At 42.7% G+C, this 19763-nt stretch overlaps 1 protein-coding gene across 3 annotated transcripts in view; it reads right to left on the bottom strand.

Annotated features, from left to right (window-relative positions):
• si:dkey-34d22.1 (discoidin, CUB and LCCL domain-containing protein 1) overlaps positions 1 to 3876 on the bottom strand; it is a 92119-nt gene extending 88243 nt beyond the window's left edge. Inside the window, exons 1-2 of one of the 3 annotated variants that reach the window (XM_039739766.1) lie at positions 3624 to 3876; positions 3179 to 3320 (exon numbers count right to left, since the gene is read on the bottom strand). In XM_039739766.1, the coding sequence (XP_039595700.1) occupies positions 3179 to 3257 (79 nt within the window). In that variant the 5' untranslated portion in view covers positions 3258 to 3320; positions 3624 to 3876. Of the gene's footprint in view, positions 1 to 3178; positions 3456 to 3623 lie in introns of those variants that run through there. The other 2 variants (XM_039739764.1, XM_039739765.1) reach the window with 2 other exon arrangements.
• Between the last annotated feature and the right edge of the window lie 15887 nt (positions 3877 to 19763).

The following is a 19763-nucleotide window of genomic DNA, read 5'->3' as shown; positions in this document are numbered from 1 at the left end:
GTTTGGTGAAAGTGAAATCCACAAACACTACAGGCAAAATATCCGAATCTACAATAATCTTTTTGCGTTCGCATCATTCAATGCTCAAAATGTTGACTTACACAATAATGGACCATACGCTATGAGAATCTGAGGTCCCGCGTCAATTAAAGCTACGACAAATTTCATTTCGAAGAACCAGAACAATTCGGTCAGGTGTATACTTATGATCACGGAGAAGCGATGCAACATACAATCGAAAGAGTTTGTAACAATTCACATGAATATAGCAGCCTCTTTAAATTGTATATCCGGATAACCAAACCCGGGGGTAGACAAGCGAGTCGAGCAGGGGGCGGAGCTCTCTAGTATTGTTAAAAAGAATAATAGCAAGCAATCTACATTGCTGCTGTGTCATATTTCTGTTTTATTTTTTTATTTACATTTTTAGGAATATTCACTGTTACTAGCAAAGCGAACCCACACTTGTGCTACAGACTGATATACAGCCAGTATGATGAAGTAATTTTTTATGAACACTTATTTATTAAACAAGCAAATGCAGACAGACAGTGTGCATAAATAACTGATACAATGAAGTAACTGCCCTCCCTCAGCGTCCACTCCCGACATCCCCCAAGCCCCCAATCCCTTTCCCCAACGCTAAAGAAGCCAAAGGGGACAAGTGAGGAAGGTGGCCACACCGAGTGGTCCTCAGAGTCCTAGAAGTTCTTTCTTGATCAGCACTGTACTGTCGCACACTCGAAAGCCAATTCGGAATGATTTTTAACCCGCACTGCCACTTGCTAATGTCAACCCCGGATGCCCCCCATTAGTCCCTGTTGCCAAGCACTTCAATGGGGTTAAATAAAGAAAAGCGGCTTTGAAGGCTGAAGATGCTAAACAGCCTGTGGATGTCCAACAGGTTATTAAAACAGATTTAGCAGCAAGAGAGTCAAGAAAGCAAAGCCTGAATTAGCGGGGTGTTCATGTAAATGTAATAATTTACTTGATGATTTTTAAAGTCTAAATATTGTTGACAGCAACAGAATTTGTCATTTTTCACCTGCTGGTAGAGGTCCACAGAGGGCTAGACCCTTAGTAAAAGATCAAAACTAGCATCATATTCATAATCAGTGACCTTGAAATCATCTAAAATGATACCCCACATGCTTATGTTTGAAATTTGTCATTTTCTAACCTTCTGGTGGGAGTGGCTCTCAGAGGGCTAGGACCACCAATAAAGAATCAAATACCAAAAACATTATTGTACTTCTGATCAGAAACCTCCAAACAGCAGAACACAACTATGTTACCTATCCCCATTTTTGTGAAACATAGTAACTTGGACCCCTTGTATCCCATCGGGCGTGGACCCCTTGGGTTGGTTAATATGGCGTACACACCTTCAAGTCCTTCGGGTCACTTTTGCTGAAGACATTGAATTGTTTGCCGTTTATCATAACGATGTATTTTATGTTCAAAATATGGTCCAAAAAGTACCTAGATTTTTTTTTTCGGTTCTAGAGGGCAAAAAGGGGGGGTGGCTAAAAAACGTGATATTTTGCAAAACTAGACATGAAGATGAGTCAAATGAAATATCATATGTGGGGTTTTGTCCTACCAATGAGTCAGGAGGCACCAGACAACAAAACCAGAAGTGGTTTCCAAACATTCATTCTTACGAACGCTATGACCTCTGTTGGAGAAGATTTGTGGAGAGGAAAGAAGGATTAAGCAGAAGAAAATGGTAAGGCAGGAGATGGATTCTAATAACAAGAATGGAAGACAGAAAAGTGGAAACATTGGGCCAAAAAGTAGCTATGAATGGACATTCCCAAAAACATGTGAAGAAGGGTTTGCTGCAGGGTTTGAGGTGAAGCCCATAATAAATCGTTCACGTGGAGCAGAATATTATTCAGGTACAAATGTAAATTGAATATTTTCAAGATTAGGATTCCTAGTTGAGATAGTAAAGCTTTTAAAAAAATAACAGACCATTGGAGAGGGGGGTCATGGAGAGATCAGCTTGCCAAAGGGATTAAATAGACAAAGTAGGACGTGAGGCAACTCACAAAAGTGCAATGTGGGCCGAAGCTGGTGTCCTGGACTGGGGTAAGCTTATGCAATAAAAAAGAACAGGGAAGAAGAAATTTCAGAGATGGACCTTAAGGACCAAAGTCATCAAAACTGGCTCAGAGTGTGCAGGAGATGCCTTGCTTGGACCTCAGGAAAACAGACACTGGGTTATGCGCCATTTAATGAATCATGGACTTTTTGCTTTATAAGCTCCTAACTCACAATCTCTTTTTATTTAACCAGAGGGGCCCTTTTTTAAACTGCAGTTATAAAACTTACGAGAGTTGATTTAGCACCAAGTGAGAGAAAAATGATGCCAACAGTGCTGATCTGACAGAGGCAATTTTAGGTTGTCAGGTGCATTTGTTTGTCGTGGTACATGAAGAATTAGATCACTATTCATTCATACATTGTCTAAAACGATTAAATGATGTCAGGGAGCCACAGCATGCCAGGATGGCGTGCCATTTCATTGCAGGGCACACTCGATTTCTACTACAGTTGATAGTAGTGTCACCTAAGATGGAATGGCGACCCGTCCTGGTTTGGCTCCTGCTTTGCATCCGATGTCGCTAACTCTGCCCCAAAAAATGGATGAAGTTGGAAAAGTAGAGAGCAGTGACAGCAGTATATGGCGACAATGACATCGGAGGACAGTGCTCTAGTGCTCAGCCTTACAGCAGCAAAAGGAACCAGACGGAAGGGCGAATCTATCCATCCATCCATCCATCCATCCATGCGTGCGTGCGTAGTTAAACGCTACAGTTTTAACATGGTGGAAAAGTGTGAATACAGCAACTTTAAAAATGATGCTCTGCACGGTCTTTACGTATTATAGCGCCTTATACAGCCAGCACTTTTCCAATGCGTGCGTTACAGGATTTTAAAACATGGACGATGGATACGGCTTTAAAAAGCAGCATATTTTTCACAACACAAAATCACTCAGCGATTTCTGTACAAATTAACCAACAGGTTCAGACACTCCATGGCTGGGCACATTAAACACACAGCGACAACTCGAGCACCAAAAAAAGTGCGCAAATAATAAAAGTGGTAAATGCGCCGTCTGAACTTCACCGCTGTTTTCCCAAATAACCCAAGAAACGAAATGACTTACCTATCTGTCCACGAACAGCGATCATTCGGAACAGGAAAAATAAGAAGGGGGTGAAGAGAGTCCATTTTCGTACGATCATTTCAGTTGAGAAGTACGGGACTCGAGTAGAGGAAATCGAGAAAACTGCGCTTCATCCACCAGGCTGAAAAAAAAGAATCTCGGTCAATTATTCACGATGGCACGCGGCCCTGCCTTTGGGTTTCACTGATTGGACAACCGTTGGCTAGTCGGCATTCCATTGGCTGCTTGGGAAATCGCTCAAAAAGTCAGCCTCTGAGAAATCCTTCTCCAAATAAGGACGGGCTGCCACGGAAAATTGCAACTATAACTTTTATTGTTTATTTATGTGGAAGAATGGATATCAGACGAGTAGTAGAGTTCACAGGAGACACAAGAAGCTGAATCATGTCTTCAGTTTAAACGTGCATTATGTTCTCAAACTTACTCATGATTTTGACGCTGTTTCAAGGAATCGTCATCGTTAGTTGCGGAAAACCGAATGCGTCTTTTCATAGCTGTATAGTGCCTTTCTTTGTAAACAGAATGTAGCTTGGCGTTCTGCCCGTTTCTGTGTGAAGTAGAAATGTGGAGTTTTAAACAGACGGTTAGACAACTAGGCCAACTGATGCCAAAGCATCAATTATCAGAGTAACGACGTGATAAAAGGTTTGATCTGCAAACCGTTGATGTTTTTTATTACAATTCTGACTGACTGCAAAATTCTGACACTGAGAAGAGCGTAAGTCGTACACGGCCTGCTGGGTACAACTTCACCACCCCTTTTATTTTCCTGCCGATTTATTCCTGTTTTACTTTTACTGATTTATATCTCTTTGGGTATACTACTCAGAAAAAAAACACTAATAAGAATCCCGCCGTACTTGATAAAAATGGGAGAGTATTCACGATCATTTAAAAACTGCAAAGCGTCTACCTACCCAGACAGGATAAGCAATTTATAGTAGGGTCACCCCGTGAGTCAAGAGAGGACTTAAACCTGTAATTTGGTGGTTTTCAGTCCAGTATTATACAAAGACTACTTCGTATAGACTGCACACCTGAGCTGATGAGATCATGTCAACCATCTCCGCCTCAAGGCGCGTCCCGACGCGCAAATGAACGGCGAGCGCAGAAAGAGCTTAAATAAAGAAGAATAAGATAATACAACACCAAGAACGATAGGACAGCTAAGGTTTAGAAAATGATAACTAATAAAAATGCACAGAAATCAAATGCAGTATCTCTACAAATATTATTGTATACAATACACAGCCTTAATAACTATTAGAATTAAACCTGCAAATATCAAATCGACTATGTTAAAGCAGGTGGCTGTTATATGAAAAAAGTAAAGATGTAAAGGATAAAGTAAAACAATCAAAAGTGTTTGTAATTCTTAATCCTTGGGCACACAACAAAATGTGGTACTAGCAAGTGAAGTGACTACTGTACATATTGGTGTCCTCAGCAGGTTGTTGTTTTCTGTTATCTCCTGCCTCTTACTCCTCACACCTCTTAAATTATTATATTATTTCTTATCTTGTTAAAAAATGTCTACTTATTTTGATATTGCATTCCTAGTTTTGATCAGTTTGTTGGTCTTGTGGTGCAGGGAGAATCCCACCAGCTCAACATCAACAAGACAAAAGAGTTGGTGGATATCAAAGAACCCCTGATAGCCATTGATGTGGCGGTGATACAAAGCGATAAGGACCTGGGCGGTCCACATGGACAGCAAACTGGACTGGTCTGACGACACGGTGGTGCTGTGTAAGAAGGGCCAGGGTGGACTGTGTCCCAAGGAGACTCCGGACTTTTGATGTGTCCACCAGGCTGCTGGGAAGATTTTACCAGTCCATAGTAGCCAGTGTGTTGTTCTGCAGGAGAGAGCACAGACTCAACGTATACTACAGTTACTTCGGTATAAGATTTATAGTAGTAGTGTGTGCAGTTTTGGTCTCCAGGCTACAAAAAGGACATAGCAGCACTAGAAAATGTCCAGAGAAGAGTGACTACGCTGATTCTGGAACTACAGGAGATGAATTATGAAGAAAGACTACAAAGAGCTGAGCCTTTACAGTTTGAGCAAAAGAAGATGAAGAGGTGACCTGACTGAAGTGTTTAAAATTATGAAGGGAATTAGTCCAGTGGGGGCGGCACGGTGGCGCAGTAGGTAGCGCTGCTGCCCAAAGTTAGGAGACCTGGGTTCGCTTCCCGGGTCCTCCCTGCGTGGAGTTTGCATGTTCTCCCCGTGTCTGCGTGGGTTTCCTCCGGGCGCTCCGGTTTCCTCCCACAGTCCAAAGACATGCAGGTTAGGTGGATTGGCGATTCTAAATTGGCCCTAGTGTGTGCTGGGTGTGTTTGTGTGTGTGTCCTGCGGTGGGTTGGCACCCTGCCCAGGATTGGTTCCTGCCTTGTGCCCTGTGTTGGCTGGGATTGGCTCCAGCAGACCCCCGTGACCCTGTGTTCGGATTCAGCGGGTTAGACAATGGATGGATGGATGGATTAGTCCAGTGGATCACGACGGTTATTTTAAAATGAGTTCATCAAGAACACGGGGACACAGCTTGAAACTTGTTAAGGGTAAATTTCACGCAAACATTAGGAAGTTTTTCTTTACACAAAGAATGATTGATACTTGGAATGATCTACCAAGTAGTGTGACATTCAAAAGTTGACTTGATGTTTTTTTGGAAGAAATAAGTGGATAGGACTGGCGAGCTTTGTTGGGCTGAATGGCCTGTTCTCGTCTAGCGTTCTAATGTTCTAGTATGTTTTTATTCTACGGTCTTATATTGTACCGTGTGTCAATATCTATGCATGTTTTTCCCGTGGTATGCATTTGGGATTACTTATTCATGCAATTATCTAATCAGCCCAGCATGTGGCAGTAGCACAATGCATCAAATCATGCAGATCCAGGTCAGGAGCTTCAGTTCTGTTCACATTAAACACCAGAATGCATGGAGACAAAATGTGGCCTCAGTGATTTCGACCATGTCATGATTGTTGGTGCCAGATGGGGTTGGAATGGGTATTATTGTAACTGCTGATATCTCTTTGGACTTTCACGCACAACTGTCTTACAATTTTACTCAGAATGGTGCAAAACAAAAAAACATCCAATGATCGGCAGTTCTGTAACTGGGAATGAGTTGTTGATGACAGAGAATGGCCAGACTGGTCTGAGCTGACAGAAAGGCAATGGTAACTCAGATAACCAGTCTGTACAACTGTGGTGAGCAGAAAAGCATCTCAGAATGAACAACACGTCGAACCTCAAGGTGGATGGGCTACAACAGCAGAAGACCACAACAGGAACAGAAAACCATGGCTGCAATGCTCACAGGCTCACCAAAACTGGACAGATGAATGTATCCTAGTCTGATAAATCTTGATTTTCATTGAGGTATGCTGAGATGGTAGGGCCTGTTAATGCCAGTCACTCGAATGTCATGACCTATCTGAGCACTTTTGCTGACCATGTACATCCCTTCATAGCCATAATGTACCAATGACTGCTTTAGCATGATAATGCACTGTGTCACAAAGCAAAAGTCGTCACCAAGTCATCTGGCTTTGTGAACATGACAGTAAGTTCAATGTTCCTGAATGACCTTCCTAGTTGAACACCATTGGGATTTGGCAGAACAGGAGATTCTCAGCGTGAACGTGTGTGATGTGCTTATATCAACATGGACCAGAATCCCAAAGGAAGGCTTCCAACATCTGGTGACATCTGTGTCATGAAGAACTGGGGCTTTTCTGAGAGTAATAGGAGACCCCCCCCAACATTAGCAGAGACTGTTATTTGTACTCCCCTCTATTCCCTGCGCCTTGTGACAGTACAGTATCTCCATTGATTGTATCATGTCTGCTATAATATCAATGAACTGGATGGTTTAAAATCTTCAGTCGTTATTTTTGGTATTATTCTTGTCACTCATCATTTTTCATTATAAACTAACCAGTAATGGCGCACTGCCCATTATCACTTGACTTGAACATTCCTAGTTTTCATCCTCTCTATCTGTACGTTTAGCATTTGTTTGCTCAGAGGTTGATGTGCTTTGTGCTTCCTGAGCAGCTCTTCTTATCTCCACCCTAGCGGCCCACAGCATCTTTTCGTGTTAAAACTGATTACGTCAGTGTTTGTGTTGCAATTACTCAGTACGTTTTCTTTAATTTGTCACTTAAGCTGGGACTCAAGTCTTCAATCTGCCTCAAGAATGATTTAAGACTGGGGTGGGCAAAGTCAGTCCTGGAGGGCCGCAGTGGCTGCAGGCTTTTGTTCCAACCCAACTGCTTAATAAGAAGCGCTGATTACTCAAGTAACTCTTCTGTTTCACTTTAGTTGTCTCGCTGGTTAAGATTTTGAACCCTTATCGCTTATTTTAGTCTTAAACAGCCGTGTTCTCGGTTTTTAATGGCTCATAATTAGCGATAACATGCAAATGACAAAAGAGACCAGCATTTCTCCATTTAGCTTGTTACCATTTACTCCTGTGTGTGTTTATCATGCACTATTGGGTTAAATTAAATACTTGGAAGGAAAGTGAAGAGAAAAAAGTAAAGGACTGAGAATAACTCGTCTCTTTTAGACTTCAAATCATTTGGATGATATCCTCAGAAAGGAGAAACAAATCTAGAATATGTGAATGGCCTGATATGGCAGAGTTAAAGCAACTAACAAGCCATAAAATTAAATTATTGGCAACAATTGTTTTCTAAATAAGCAATTGGGTTGAAACAAAAACCTGCAGCCACAGGACTGGCTTTGCCCACCCCTGATTTAAGATATGAAGAGGTAGGGGCAGTGACAGCGAAGGTGGTAGGGATGACAATGGCGCTCGTACGCATTTACCACATGGCCACCCTGCTGCCTGCTGCCGAGAGCTGATTCTACAATTAAATAAAAATAAAATGAGGAATAACCTTGGAGGTCAATCGTCACCCCGAAAGCGGATAGTAGACGTCACGTAGTACAGTATATGTGTGCCAAATTTCAGGTCAATCGGTCAAACGGTTTGCGGGCTACAAGTGATTTAAACTCCTGGACAGACAAACAGACGGCCATGCTAGTGTATTATATGTAAAGACTATTGTTAATTTTTGTGTTATGTATTGTTTGTGTTGGATAATGTATTCCTTTGATTCTAGGCACCAGTCAGACTATTTTAGTTCTTGTAAATAATCAGTTTGACTATAATTAGAACCCCTTTGACCTTTCTTTCCTTTTCCTTTTTTTCATATAACAGTCACCTGCCTTTTTGCACTCACTTTCTATAAAATGATTCACCCTTTTAATAATCAATTCAGGTTATGCATTCCTTTATTTTTGAAGAAGTTCAGTTTTGTAGTCAGATTATTATTGAGCCCTTTTTTCAATTAAACAATAGCAATGTTGAAAATATGAACATTCTATATCATCAGCAATAAAATGTGCAAAGAGTGAGCAACTACCTTTTCCTTGCACTTCATGAGCAAGTGTCCATTTAATAAGCACAAGTCCGGCCATAAGCACACATTTGAAGTTAGGCACGTTCGCCTTATTGGTTTTCCCACTACATTGAACCCTCTGGTGGCAGGCCTACGTCAACTGGCCGGCTATTCCAGCTGCCTCCTCCGTTTCTTCCAGTATAACAGGAAATTTCTTGGTGTTGGTGAGGAGAAGGAAATGCCTGACCTGGGCTTTGAATTTTGAGAAGAGTTCCTTCCTCATTCTCTTACATGTTGGAAAGGACAACAGGACTTGAAGCTTTGTCTTTTATTTCCTTGTTCATGTTTATTTAGTTAGAAGGCCCTTTCATCCAAGGTGACATACAAATCATAAGCACACAAATATAAAAAAAAAACTGGGAACTCATGCAAGTCCAGCAGCAGACGTGCAGGTTAACTGACTTAACCCGTGATAAGCCTGGTAAAAAGACCTAAAAAGGACAGATTTCGATAAATAAATGAGGGCATTAGTGGAAAAAAAGGCAAGAAATCAGGAAGTGCTGTGCATGAAACACCTCCGAGTCAACCACAGAGGGTTTAGGCATCTGGTTTACATTAATTCTAAAAAGCTGCATCTTTTTAAACATTATGCAATGACTCAACTTTTTGTTTTTTGAGGTGGAGGCTGTGGTGCACTGACTGAAATGTGCTGAACAGAAGGTTTACTGTCTCTCAGCTTTGACTTGGTCACACATCTGTGCTCACTGCACTGAGCGGCAGCGGTCTGAATGGAGAATAGAATGAGGAGAAAGGGAAGAGAAGTCCAAACCAGAAGATCCAGAATCGAGATCAATATAAGCTTAGTACATCCATCCATTATCCAACCCGCTATATCTTAACTACAGGGTCACGGGGGAGCCAATCCCAGCCAACACAGGGCACGAGACATGAAACAAACCCCGGGCAGGATGCCAGCCCACCGCAGGGCGCGCACACCCACACACCAAGTACACACTAGGGACGATTTAGGATCGCCAATGCACCTAACCTGCATGTCTTTGGACTGTGGGAGGAAACCCACGCAGACACGGGGAGAACATGCCAACTCCACGCAGGGAGGACCTGTGAAGCAAACCTGAGTCCCCTAACTGTGAGGCAGCAGCGCTACCCACTGTGCCACTATGCCGCCCAGCTTAGTACATGAAACCCAAAAATCATAGCTGGGAACACAGTAATAAACTCAAAACACGAGCACGCAAACTGAGCAAAAAACGCAAACCGAAGGAGAAGGTCCAAAAAAGTTTGTCACCAGAGATCAATTAGGGTTTTTGGATTTGTTGTGGTCCAGATCACTCAAAGGGATCCCAAGAAATAGCTCAGCAGGTAACAAGGGCACATCATTTTAATTTCTGGCAAACAAAAAAAGAGTGCACAATGGCAGCACATAAACAAAAATGCAGGCTAGCTGGCCACGTAAGTTGCCTTAACTGGCTTATTTTTTAATGTGCTCATGTAGTTATAGAGTTCCAACCAGAAGGGGCGGGGCCTTCTCTGGGTGCTGGGGGCGGGTCAAACACCTCATTGAGTGCCTCCTCAGAGCTGTGGAGGGAAGAAACAAGACCATTAGTGACGGCGGCCGCTCCTGCCCTGGCGTAGTATTGCATACCTTGGAAGAGCCATGAAGGTGATCCTCAGGCACCTCAGGTTGTATCCACAAACTTCGACAACCAGGAAATAGCTTTTATACCATCGTGTTCAGCTACATCCATGCTATTACGTTTTTATTTAAAAACACAGACATTAGTTTCTGTACTCGTCTTTTGTTCAAACTACTCTAGAATTTTTGACCCCTGAAAATGGAGACTATTTAAAAATGCTCCCCAGAGATGTCTACTTCTGAAAATGCCGGCTCAGCATTTCAATGTAGACAAAGACTTCTGAAAGTGTAGACTCTAATCCGGGGGTCCTCAATCACGGTCCTGGAGGGCCGCAGTGGCTATGGGTTTTAATTAGAACTCAGTCCTTGCTGATAATGATAGTTGGTGTTTAACTCTATGCCTTGTTAGTGCCATTTCTTCATCAAAGACAAATTTGAGTTACTTTGTAGATAAGACGTCCTCGGTTACAGTCCCGGAGGTCTGCTTTGGCTGCAGGTTTTCACTTTAACCAATTTGTTAATTAGAACCCTTTTATTTATTATTAAAGCAATATGTTTTTTGGGCTTAATTTTAGTTCTCTTGCCTGTTACCATTCAGAACCCTTAATTGCCTATTTTAGATTTTAGCAACTGCATTTAAGTTTTAATTGTTGCCTGCTTTCTTACTCAGACATTAGTTAATAATGAGATGCAGAAACCCAATAAACCAGCAGCTCTCCAGCTAACGTGCTTACCATGAAGTATCTGTGACAAAAATATTTAGAAATGAATGACAGGGGAATTGTAAGGACCTTGAAGTTTAAATCTATTCTGGTCCACAAAACACTTGGATGATGTTCTCACAGAAGAAAACTCTACACTACAATTCAAATTACTCTTGGATGAATGCAAGCATTAACAAGCTAAATAGTTCAATACCAAGTTTTATTATCAGCATGGACTGCTTTCTAATTAGGAAACTAATTGGAATAAAAACCTGCAGCCCTCCACGACTGTGGCAGAAGACCCCTGCTCTAATCACACTCTGATTGGTTCGTGCGCATTACAGGGTACTTCCGTGATTGGATCCTGCTCATTTAATTTAGTCAGCAGTTCAGTAACAATTCCTCCTCATTGTCAGTCCAAACAAATCAATCTGTTTCTTTGAATGAATGAATTTTGTGGAGGAAACGCCCTCTTCCTGTTTCCGCCAATGTACACATGCCCAGAGTAGGCAAACGGCTACTGTGAATGCCGTAATGGTGGGACTGGCATCCAACTGGGACAGAGAGTGATTCTTTGCCTGCACGGGAGGCTGCACTGAAAGGATCTGGACGGGCAGGCATCCCGGCTGGGTTGGTTGCTGGCACCTTTCCTAGTCATGAGGTCATAACAGAAGGATAGACAGAGACTACTTCTAGGGGCCATGTATTCCCCCTACTCACAGGGTGGCAGCATTCCTCTGGTAGAACTCTCATTTGTACACCCCTAGGGCATACTGGGAGCTGTAGTCCTAATAAGCAGCCCTGCTTGGGAACTTTTGTGCCACCTGGGTAAGCTGCAGGTGAATGCTATCCCTACTTCGGTGGGCTTCTGCGTGGCCCAGAAGTGCTTTCGAAGGACAGTGCTGTGGCACCAGAAGTACTCCCAGGTCTGGCATAAAAGAGGCCTCCACATTGCTGTCTAATACTGCATTGTATTTATCTCAGATGTCAGAGCTTAAATGACACCACCCCAGAGTTGACCACGTTCCAGTAAAACATTCGGAAAGCTAATACAAACGCCTCGACAAAAAACTTTGTTGTGCTCTTTCAGAATGCAGGTATCTACTGACCAACGCCTTACGCTACATTTTCAACATCCCAACTCCGTAGCAACATGTCCACAGTTAGCAGCTGGACTTTTATCTGTTGACTATGACTGATTTAATGAGACATGAATAGACAGAAGTAGTAATAAACATTATAATACGGTACTACGGCTTTAATCTTCTGTCGATGCACACTGCAGCCATCTTGGATTTTTGAGGTCGGGGTTGGTGAGGCTCTCTTGACTTTCCAAGTGGGAAATCCAACTTGTGGGGGCATTAAAGTTCAAGCTTCCTGCTGGGAATATGGAAATTCTGACTTCCCAGTTCAAATGGAGCGCAGCATAAGTAGGGCCATTTGTAGCCTTTGTAGCCCAATACATTGTTTACATTTATTTAATTAGGAGGCATTTTTATCCAAAGCAATTTACAAAATATGTCAACATAATGGTGTAACATCAGTAGGTGGGACTGTTCGGGAACAAGAGTGACAAGACAAGGGTTCAAAATTGACCATCACAAGTGAAAAGTACAGAACAAAATGCAAGTGAGTGACAATGCCTAGGCTACATAAGCCTAACAGCTAATATCCCAAATTCACCGAATATGAGAGCCGTCAAAAGCTGCCTAAACACATTGAGGGAGACAGAATGAGGTGAGCAGCTCATTCCACCAGTTAGGAGCTACATATGACGAGAGTACGGATTGAGATTTTATGCCACACAGAGTTGGCATGACCAGGCACCATTCATCAGCAGACATGAGTGGGTGAGAAGGAGCAGAGGACCTCAAAGGTGTCTCCAAATACATGGGGTACTGACTTTTTGACTGCTCTGTAAGTAACTGTCAAGGAGTTGAACTTAATACATGCCACTACAGCGATCTGAAGAGAGACATGTGCCCACCTCAACCTGTTGAGCACCAGATGTGCCACTGCATTCTGAAACATCTGCAGTGGCTTCGTGACACATGCAGGTACTCCTGCCAACAGAGAGTTGCAGCGGAGCAGACGTGACCCAAAGCCAAAGACCAAAGTCTACACCAGGAGTTGTGATGCATGTTATGTTATCTACGGTATTATCTTGCTGTACAGAATGAATCTGCAGGACCTTGATAGCACATAAACATGGTCAGCAAAGGACTCACATGATGGACTGGATTCAGTTCAACCAAACCTCCTATGAAGAATAAAAACCTTGGACGACGTTTTCCCTCACCTGGACGCGGGTCACCGGGGCACCCCTCTGGAGCCAGGCCTGGAGGTGGGGCCTGCACCCATGGGGTGAGACAATGTGGGTCCCCCTTCCCATGGGCTCACCACCTGTAGGAAGGGCCAAGGAGGTCAGGTGCAGTGTGAGTTGGGTGGTGGCCGAAGGCGAGGACCTCGGCTACAGAAACTGGCTCTTGGGGCGCGGAATGTCACCTCTCTGAAGGGGAAGGAGCCCGAGCTAGTGTGCGAGGTCGAGAGGTTTCGGCTAGATATAGTCGGGCTCACCTCCACGCACAGCTTGGACTCTGGAACCAATCTCCTTAAGAGGGGCTGGACTCTCTACCACTCTGGAGTTGCCCCCGGTGAGGTGGGCATACTTATTGTCCCCCGACTTGGAGACTGTTCATTGCAGTTTACCCCGGTGGACAAGAGGGTAGCCTCCCTCAGCCTTCAGGTGGGGGGACGGGTCCTAACTGTTGTTTGTGTGTATGCGCCGAACAGCAGTTTGGAGTACCTACCCTTTTTGCAGTCCCTCGTACTGCTGGGAGAGGACGGTTTGTCATAAATCACCTTCCCAAGGTTGTGTATTGACTTGGCGGATGTTAGTGATAGTGAGTTGAGCTGAACAGAGATGGAGTGATAGAGAAACAGACACGCTGGCATAACAAGAAGCAGGCCCACCACCAGAAATATTTGGGCCCCAGACAACTGGGTACGTGTGGGCCCCTCTGACTTCCGCCGGGTCCCCACATGCCAAAAAAAAATCAAGCGTGAAGGGGCCCCCTTCTGTTAGGGCCCCAGACCAGAGTCCCGTTTGTTCCCCCTCTGGTGGCGGGCCTGCAAGAAGGTCTGTATTTGCCAGGTTGAGCTGGTTGATGATGGTCTTCCTTCATTCAAGTTGCAATATCGATGAGACATGCAGAGATTCAAATGGATACTGTGGAGTGCTGTGGAGGGAACAACATGTACAACTGAAAGACATTATATAAATAAAATATATTATTATTATTATTATTATTATTATTATTATTATTATTATAACTCAGTTCATTGGCATAGCACCGGTAAGAGAAACCATAGGACCGCATGATATGGCCAAGAAAGGAGGTGTCAAGAGACAAGAGGAGAGGGCCCAGCACTGATCCCTGGGGCACACCCGCACATGCCTGGTGCACCCTTGACATCTCTCCTTTCCAGTAGGATCTGCCAAAGAGGTAGGACTCAAACCACCTTAGGGTTAGTCCTAGTGATGGCAAATAGTAATTGGTGGATGACCATGCTGAAGGCAGACGAGAGATCTAGCAGGATGAGGACAGATGACATACTAGTAGCTCTAGCCAGTCATAAATCATATTTGTTTTCAGCTCCAACCCCTCTTCACCCTTTTTCAGTGTGGGGGATGACAGCCCCAAGTGGTCTTTAAGCTCACTTATGTCTAGTAATCCTGCACAAAGGTTGTAAATACGATGTATATTGCAAATCAGTGGAAGATGATTAAGAGGGGTATAAAGCAAACCAAGAAGAGGTGAGCCGTTTGTGCTGCTCTCAGGCTTAATCTGGCCTGCTAATCACACATTGTTTAGGCATGGCTTCTTTACAGAGTCCAATATTTAGTCTAATTTAATGTCAAACTAATTTTCTGATGTACTCAACAATTATTTTATTCTATTGCATAGAGAATATACGAAAAAACATCTTTGTCAATGGTCGCAGTGTCCACTGCTGTGCCACATCCCTAGATATGCTAATCACTTGCCTTTGGCAATGCGTGGGTTTCTCCCCACGCTTAAAAAAGACATGCAGGCTGGAGGACTGGCATTGCTGAATTGGCTCCTGATGTGTGTGTGTGTTCACCCTGCAGTGGTCTGGTGCCTGATTCCTGTTGGAATAGGGTCAAGCTTCCTCACGCCATGCTCTGAATAAGCCATTTTAGAAAAAACAATGGATGGATGGATGAATTTGTAGTTGTAGATTACTTCTTTATAATTTTGCCTCTGTTTCCTCATTTCTTTTTTGACACTTATTCCTTTATTGGGTAACACTGGCTACTACTACTTCTTCAGCAAAATGGCAGCTTAGCTGCATCTATTAGTGAGTTCCTGCTGTATAATAGACCTTAATAATGGCTTTGTGTGGTCTGGAAGCTTACAATGCGCCAGTCTATGTTAATGCACAGTTTAGGTTAGTTTGACTCAAACCTTTATTAGCCCAGAGGGAAGTTATTTCATAATAAAGTCACTTACTACTATGTAACAAGACCATTACAGAGTTTCTCTGTGTGTGTTATGTGTAGCTATATGTGACGAGCTTGTAAAGCACCCATTCAAGTGTTACAGTTTTGAGACCATGTGATCACTTGCCCCTTTTCCTTTGCTTATTGGCCTTTATAAAAAAACGGGTCTCTTTGTTCACAAAGAGATGTACAAAAACCATATACTTTATTACAAGGACTGTACTGCACAAACTAAATCTAACTATTATACTCTCATTATTTCTTCCAATGAAGGCAACACCAAGTCATTGTTTTCACTACTTAACAATATCACACAACCCTCGGATTCTTTACCTTCTCACCTTTACTCAGCTGAATTTTGCAATTCCCTTATGTCCTTTTTTAATGAAAAAAATCCAGAAGATTCATCAGTCTCTGTGTACGGATTCCTCCTGTACTTCATTTGAATTTCACCCACCAACTCACTCTTTTTCCTCTTTTCAGCTTCCTACTTTCTCAGAAATCTCAGATCTTGTCTGCAAGTCTTAGCCATCCACCTGTCAACTGGACCCCATCTCTACAGTTCTGGTCAAACCCTGCCTCCCCTCTCTGGTCCCCCTTATCTCTGCTATAATCCACTCTTCTCTCACTACTGGTACTGTTCCTTCATCTTTTAAAACTGCTGCAACAACCCTAATACTGAAAAAACCTGGTGCCGATCCGACTAATTTCAGTAATTTTCATCCTATTTCTAATCTACCTTTCATTTCCAAAATTCTTGAAAAAATAGTGGCTATTCAAACTCATTCTCATTTATCTCAAAATAATCTGCATGAAAAGTTCCAGTCTGGTTTTCGTCCCCTCCAGAGTACAGAAACGGCACTTATCAAAATTACTAACGACCTCCAAATGGCAGCTGATTCTGGTTTAATTCCTATTCACACCCTCCTTGATTTGAGTACAGCCATTGACACGATTTGTCACACTGCTCTTCTCAATAGATTATCTTCGATTGGCATTACCCACACTCCACTAGACTGATTCAGATCCTACCTCTCAGGCCACACTCAGTTTGTTCAGCTTAAAACTTTCACATCCCAACCCACCGCTGTTACTTCAGGTGGGCTCGGTCCTGGGGCCCCTCCTGTTCATTATTTACCTCCTTCCTCTTGGAAATATCTTTCATAAATATAACTTTAGCTTCTACTGCTCTGTCTCACTAGCACACCGGCTGCTTCCTTTCCACCTCCTCCCTTACTGATTGCATAGCAGAAATCAAATCCTTGTTTTGATCAAACGTTCTTAAATTAAATAGTGACAAAACTGAGGTTCTCCTCATTGGTACAAAATCAACATTATCCAAAACTGATTATTTTTCCTTTGTTACTGGTAATTCCTCTGTCTCCCCTTCCTAACAGATTAACAGTCTGGGTGTCATCCTTGATAGTACTTTATCCTTTCAGTCCCACATCAATAACATCTCCCAGTCTGCATACTGTATTTCCACTTGCCTAACATTAATTGTATTCGCCCCTCCCTCACTCCCCACACCACTGCTATCCTTGTTCATAGCCTGGTCACATCTCATGTGGATTATTGCAGTTCCCTTTTCTTTGGTCTTTCTCGCAAATCTCTTTATAAGCTTCAACTGGTCCAGAATTCGGCTGCCCCTATCATTACTAGAACCCCCTCTATTCACCATCTCACTCCCGTCTTGCAGCAGCGTCACTGGCTTCCAGTTAAGTTCCAAATTCAATTCAAAATTCTCCTACTAACTTTTAAGGCTATCCACAACCTTGCCCCTCCATATCTGTCTGACCTCCTCCATGTTGCCATTCCCTCCCTCTTCCTCCATCCACTTGACTGTCCCCTTCCTCCATCTTACCACTATGGGGAGCAAAGCATTCAGTTGCTCTGCTCCCCAGCTTTGGAACTCACTACCATCTGAGCTTAGAAATATTGAATCATTTTCACGTTTCAAATCTAATCTTAAAACTCATTTGTTTAAGACTGCTTTTTCTCTTTGATTACAATTGCTCTGTCTGATTTTAACTTTTGTATTTTACTCGGGGAGAACATGCAAACTCCACGCAGGGAGGACCCGGGAAGCGAACCCGGGTCTCCTAACTGCGAGGCAGCAGCGCTACCACTGCGCCACCGTGCCGCCCTATTATTATTATTATCATTATTATTATTATTATTGTTTCTGTTTTGGCTCCACCTCCTCTTCACCCTGCTGTCAGTCACTTTCATTTGTTTACTTCTCAGAGACCTAAAATGGCTGTGATCTTCTGTGGAGAGTTGGAATGTTCCTTTAAGAAAAGCATCTCATCTGCTTTAAGATTGAAATGATTTACTAAATCAGTAAAAAGAGAATCCTTCATGTGCACTATGTCATCGTGACTTGACAAGTAAGGCTGGTTGACAACCACACACGCTGACAGATGCATGAGTGTTTCTTCTACTGTAGGTGCCATCTAATGCAGTAGTCAGTGTCTGTTGTTGGCGATGTAATATAAGTCACAGGTCTGTACAGTGCAGGCATGACCACACACTTAAACTTGAGCTTGAAACTACTCATTTATGTACTTACAATACTGCCATTTGCTCTTTTTATATATCAATTGTATTTAATTGGGCTTGTCATTTTTGGACTCTATTGGTCAGGATTCCATAACCTAACATTAATAAAAATAAATATAAAACCCGGGCAGCCCAGTGTATATGTGTTTAAGAATACTACATAACAGTTGAAGATGTCTGGGTTCAATTCTGGCCCAGTCATTGTGGGGTTTGTATGTTCTCCAAATGTCTAATAAAGTATGTCAGCAGGCTTAACTGGTGACTCTAAACTGAGTGACCAACACCAAGTGTGAGTTGGCACACTGATGGAATGGCACCCTGTTCAGAACTGGTGCCTGCATTGCTGCCTGGGTAGGCTCCACTTGTTATGTGTTGTAGCCTTCCTGGAGTCTTTGCCCTATTTTTTGAAGGTTTTCTTAGTATATTTACAGTTGTTTATTACTTTTAACATTAACGATACATTGTGACAGCCATTGAGGTATTTTAAATGAACGTCTGTTCACTGCTGCTGCCAGCAACTACAATCACTGTGCCACCAATACTGCAACAGAAAAAAGAAATTGTAACACTGTCACCGACATTAGGTAATCATGTCAGCTACATAAGGTAATGTTACTGTGTCACATTTGACCAAATTAAAGGAGCATATTTACTCATCTCTTTCTTTAGTCCATGTTAATGTTCACCGCAGTGGGCTGGCACCCTGCCCGGGGTTTGTTTCCTGCCTTGCACCCTGTGTTGGCTGGGATTGGCTCCAGCAGACCCCCATGACCCTGTAGTTAGGATATAGTGTGTTGGATAATGGATGGATGGATTTTAATGTTCATTAGGTTTGGTGCAATTCCACAGTCTTTTATGCCAGCTTTAGTTAAGAAATTGCAACTTGATTAATTCTATTTAGAAGATTCAGAAAGCTAAAACTCCAAACAGTCAGCCATCTTACCTGAGACAGCCACAGGATTAACTTTTTTAATCCAAACTCAATTGAACCCTGGTTCAGATAGTCATGCTGTCTATGTCTGATTCCGGCCAGCCAGCCCCTTTTATAGTAAAGGACTGAACACTCCCTGGCTGCCACTGCGCTTCCCCAATCCTGATCACTACTGACATCCCCAGTCTGCTAATTCAAATAACAGGTCGCCTTTTATAAATATACAAACGAGTGCTGACTATCAGAAGTAAAATCCAAATTAAAAGCACAATTATTGGTCAGATTGCCGGCAAGGCAGACAGGAGGTACAGCAGTAGGCCTCAGGAGAAGAACACAAATTTAGTTCTTCAATAGAAATTCAGGAAACATCTTCAGTCATAAATACTCAGGTGCTCCCTCAAGTGGCTTCAGGCAGGCAGTACACTGGAATACTCCATTACTTCTCTCTAGCCATAAGTTGTTATTATTATCAGTCCTTTTTTGTAACTACTTTTCTGTCCATCCATTCATTTCATTAACTGTTTTTTATTAATTTGCTTATACTCTACCTTTCTCTTTTATCAGTTGTAACAATGATGCGTCATTTTTCCTTCAGTAATTATTATTATTTTAATCAACCTGCTCTTGTTGTCATGAAAGTGAGGAGTTCCAAAGCACAGGTACCAAAACAGTTTCCAAAGTTGTCCACAAGAAGACGAAAACCCCAACTAGAAACCAAAATGGACCTTGAAAAATCTTAATAAAATAAAAAGTTTCTTTCCTAAAAG

The sequence above is a fragment of the Polypterus senegalus genome, chromosome 17 (genome assembly GCF_016835505.1).
Source record: "Polypterus senegalus isolate Bchr_013 chromosome 17, ASM1683550v1, whole genome shotgun sequence".
In the NCBI taxonomy this organism is placed as follows: Eukaryota; Metazoa; Chordata; class Cladistia; order Polypteriformes; family Polypteridae; genus Polypterus; species Polypterus senegalus.
Note: the sequence above shows the minus strand (reverse complement) of the source record. Positions and strands in the feature narration are given on the sequence as shown.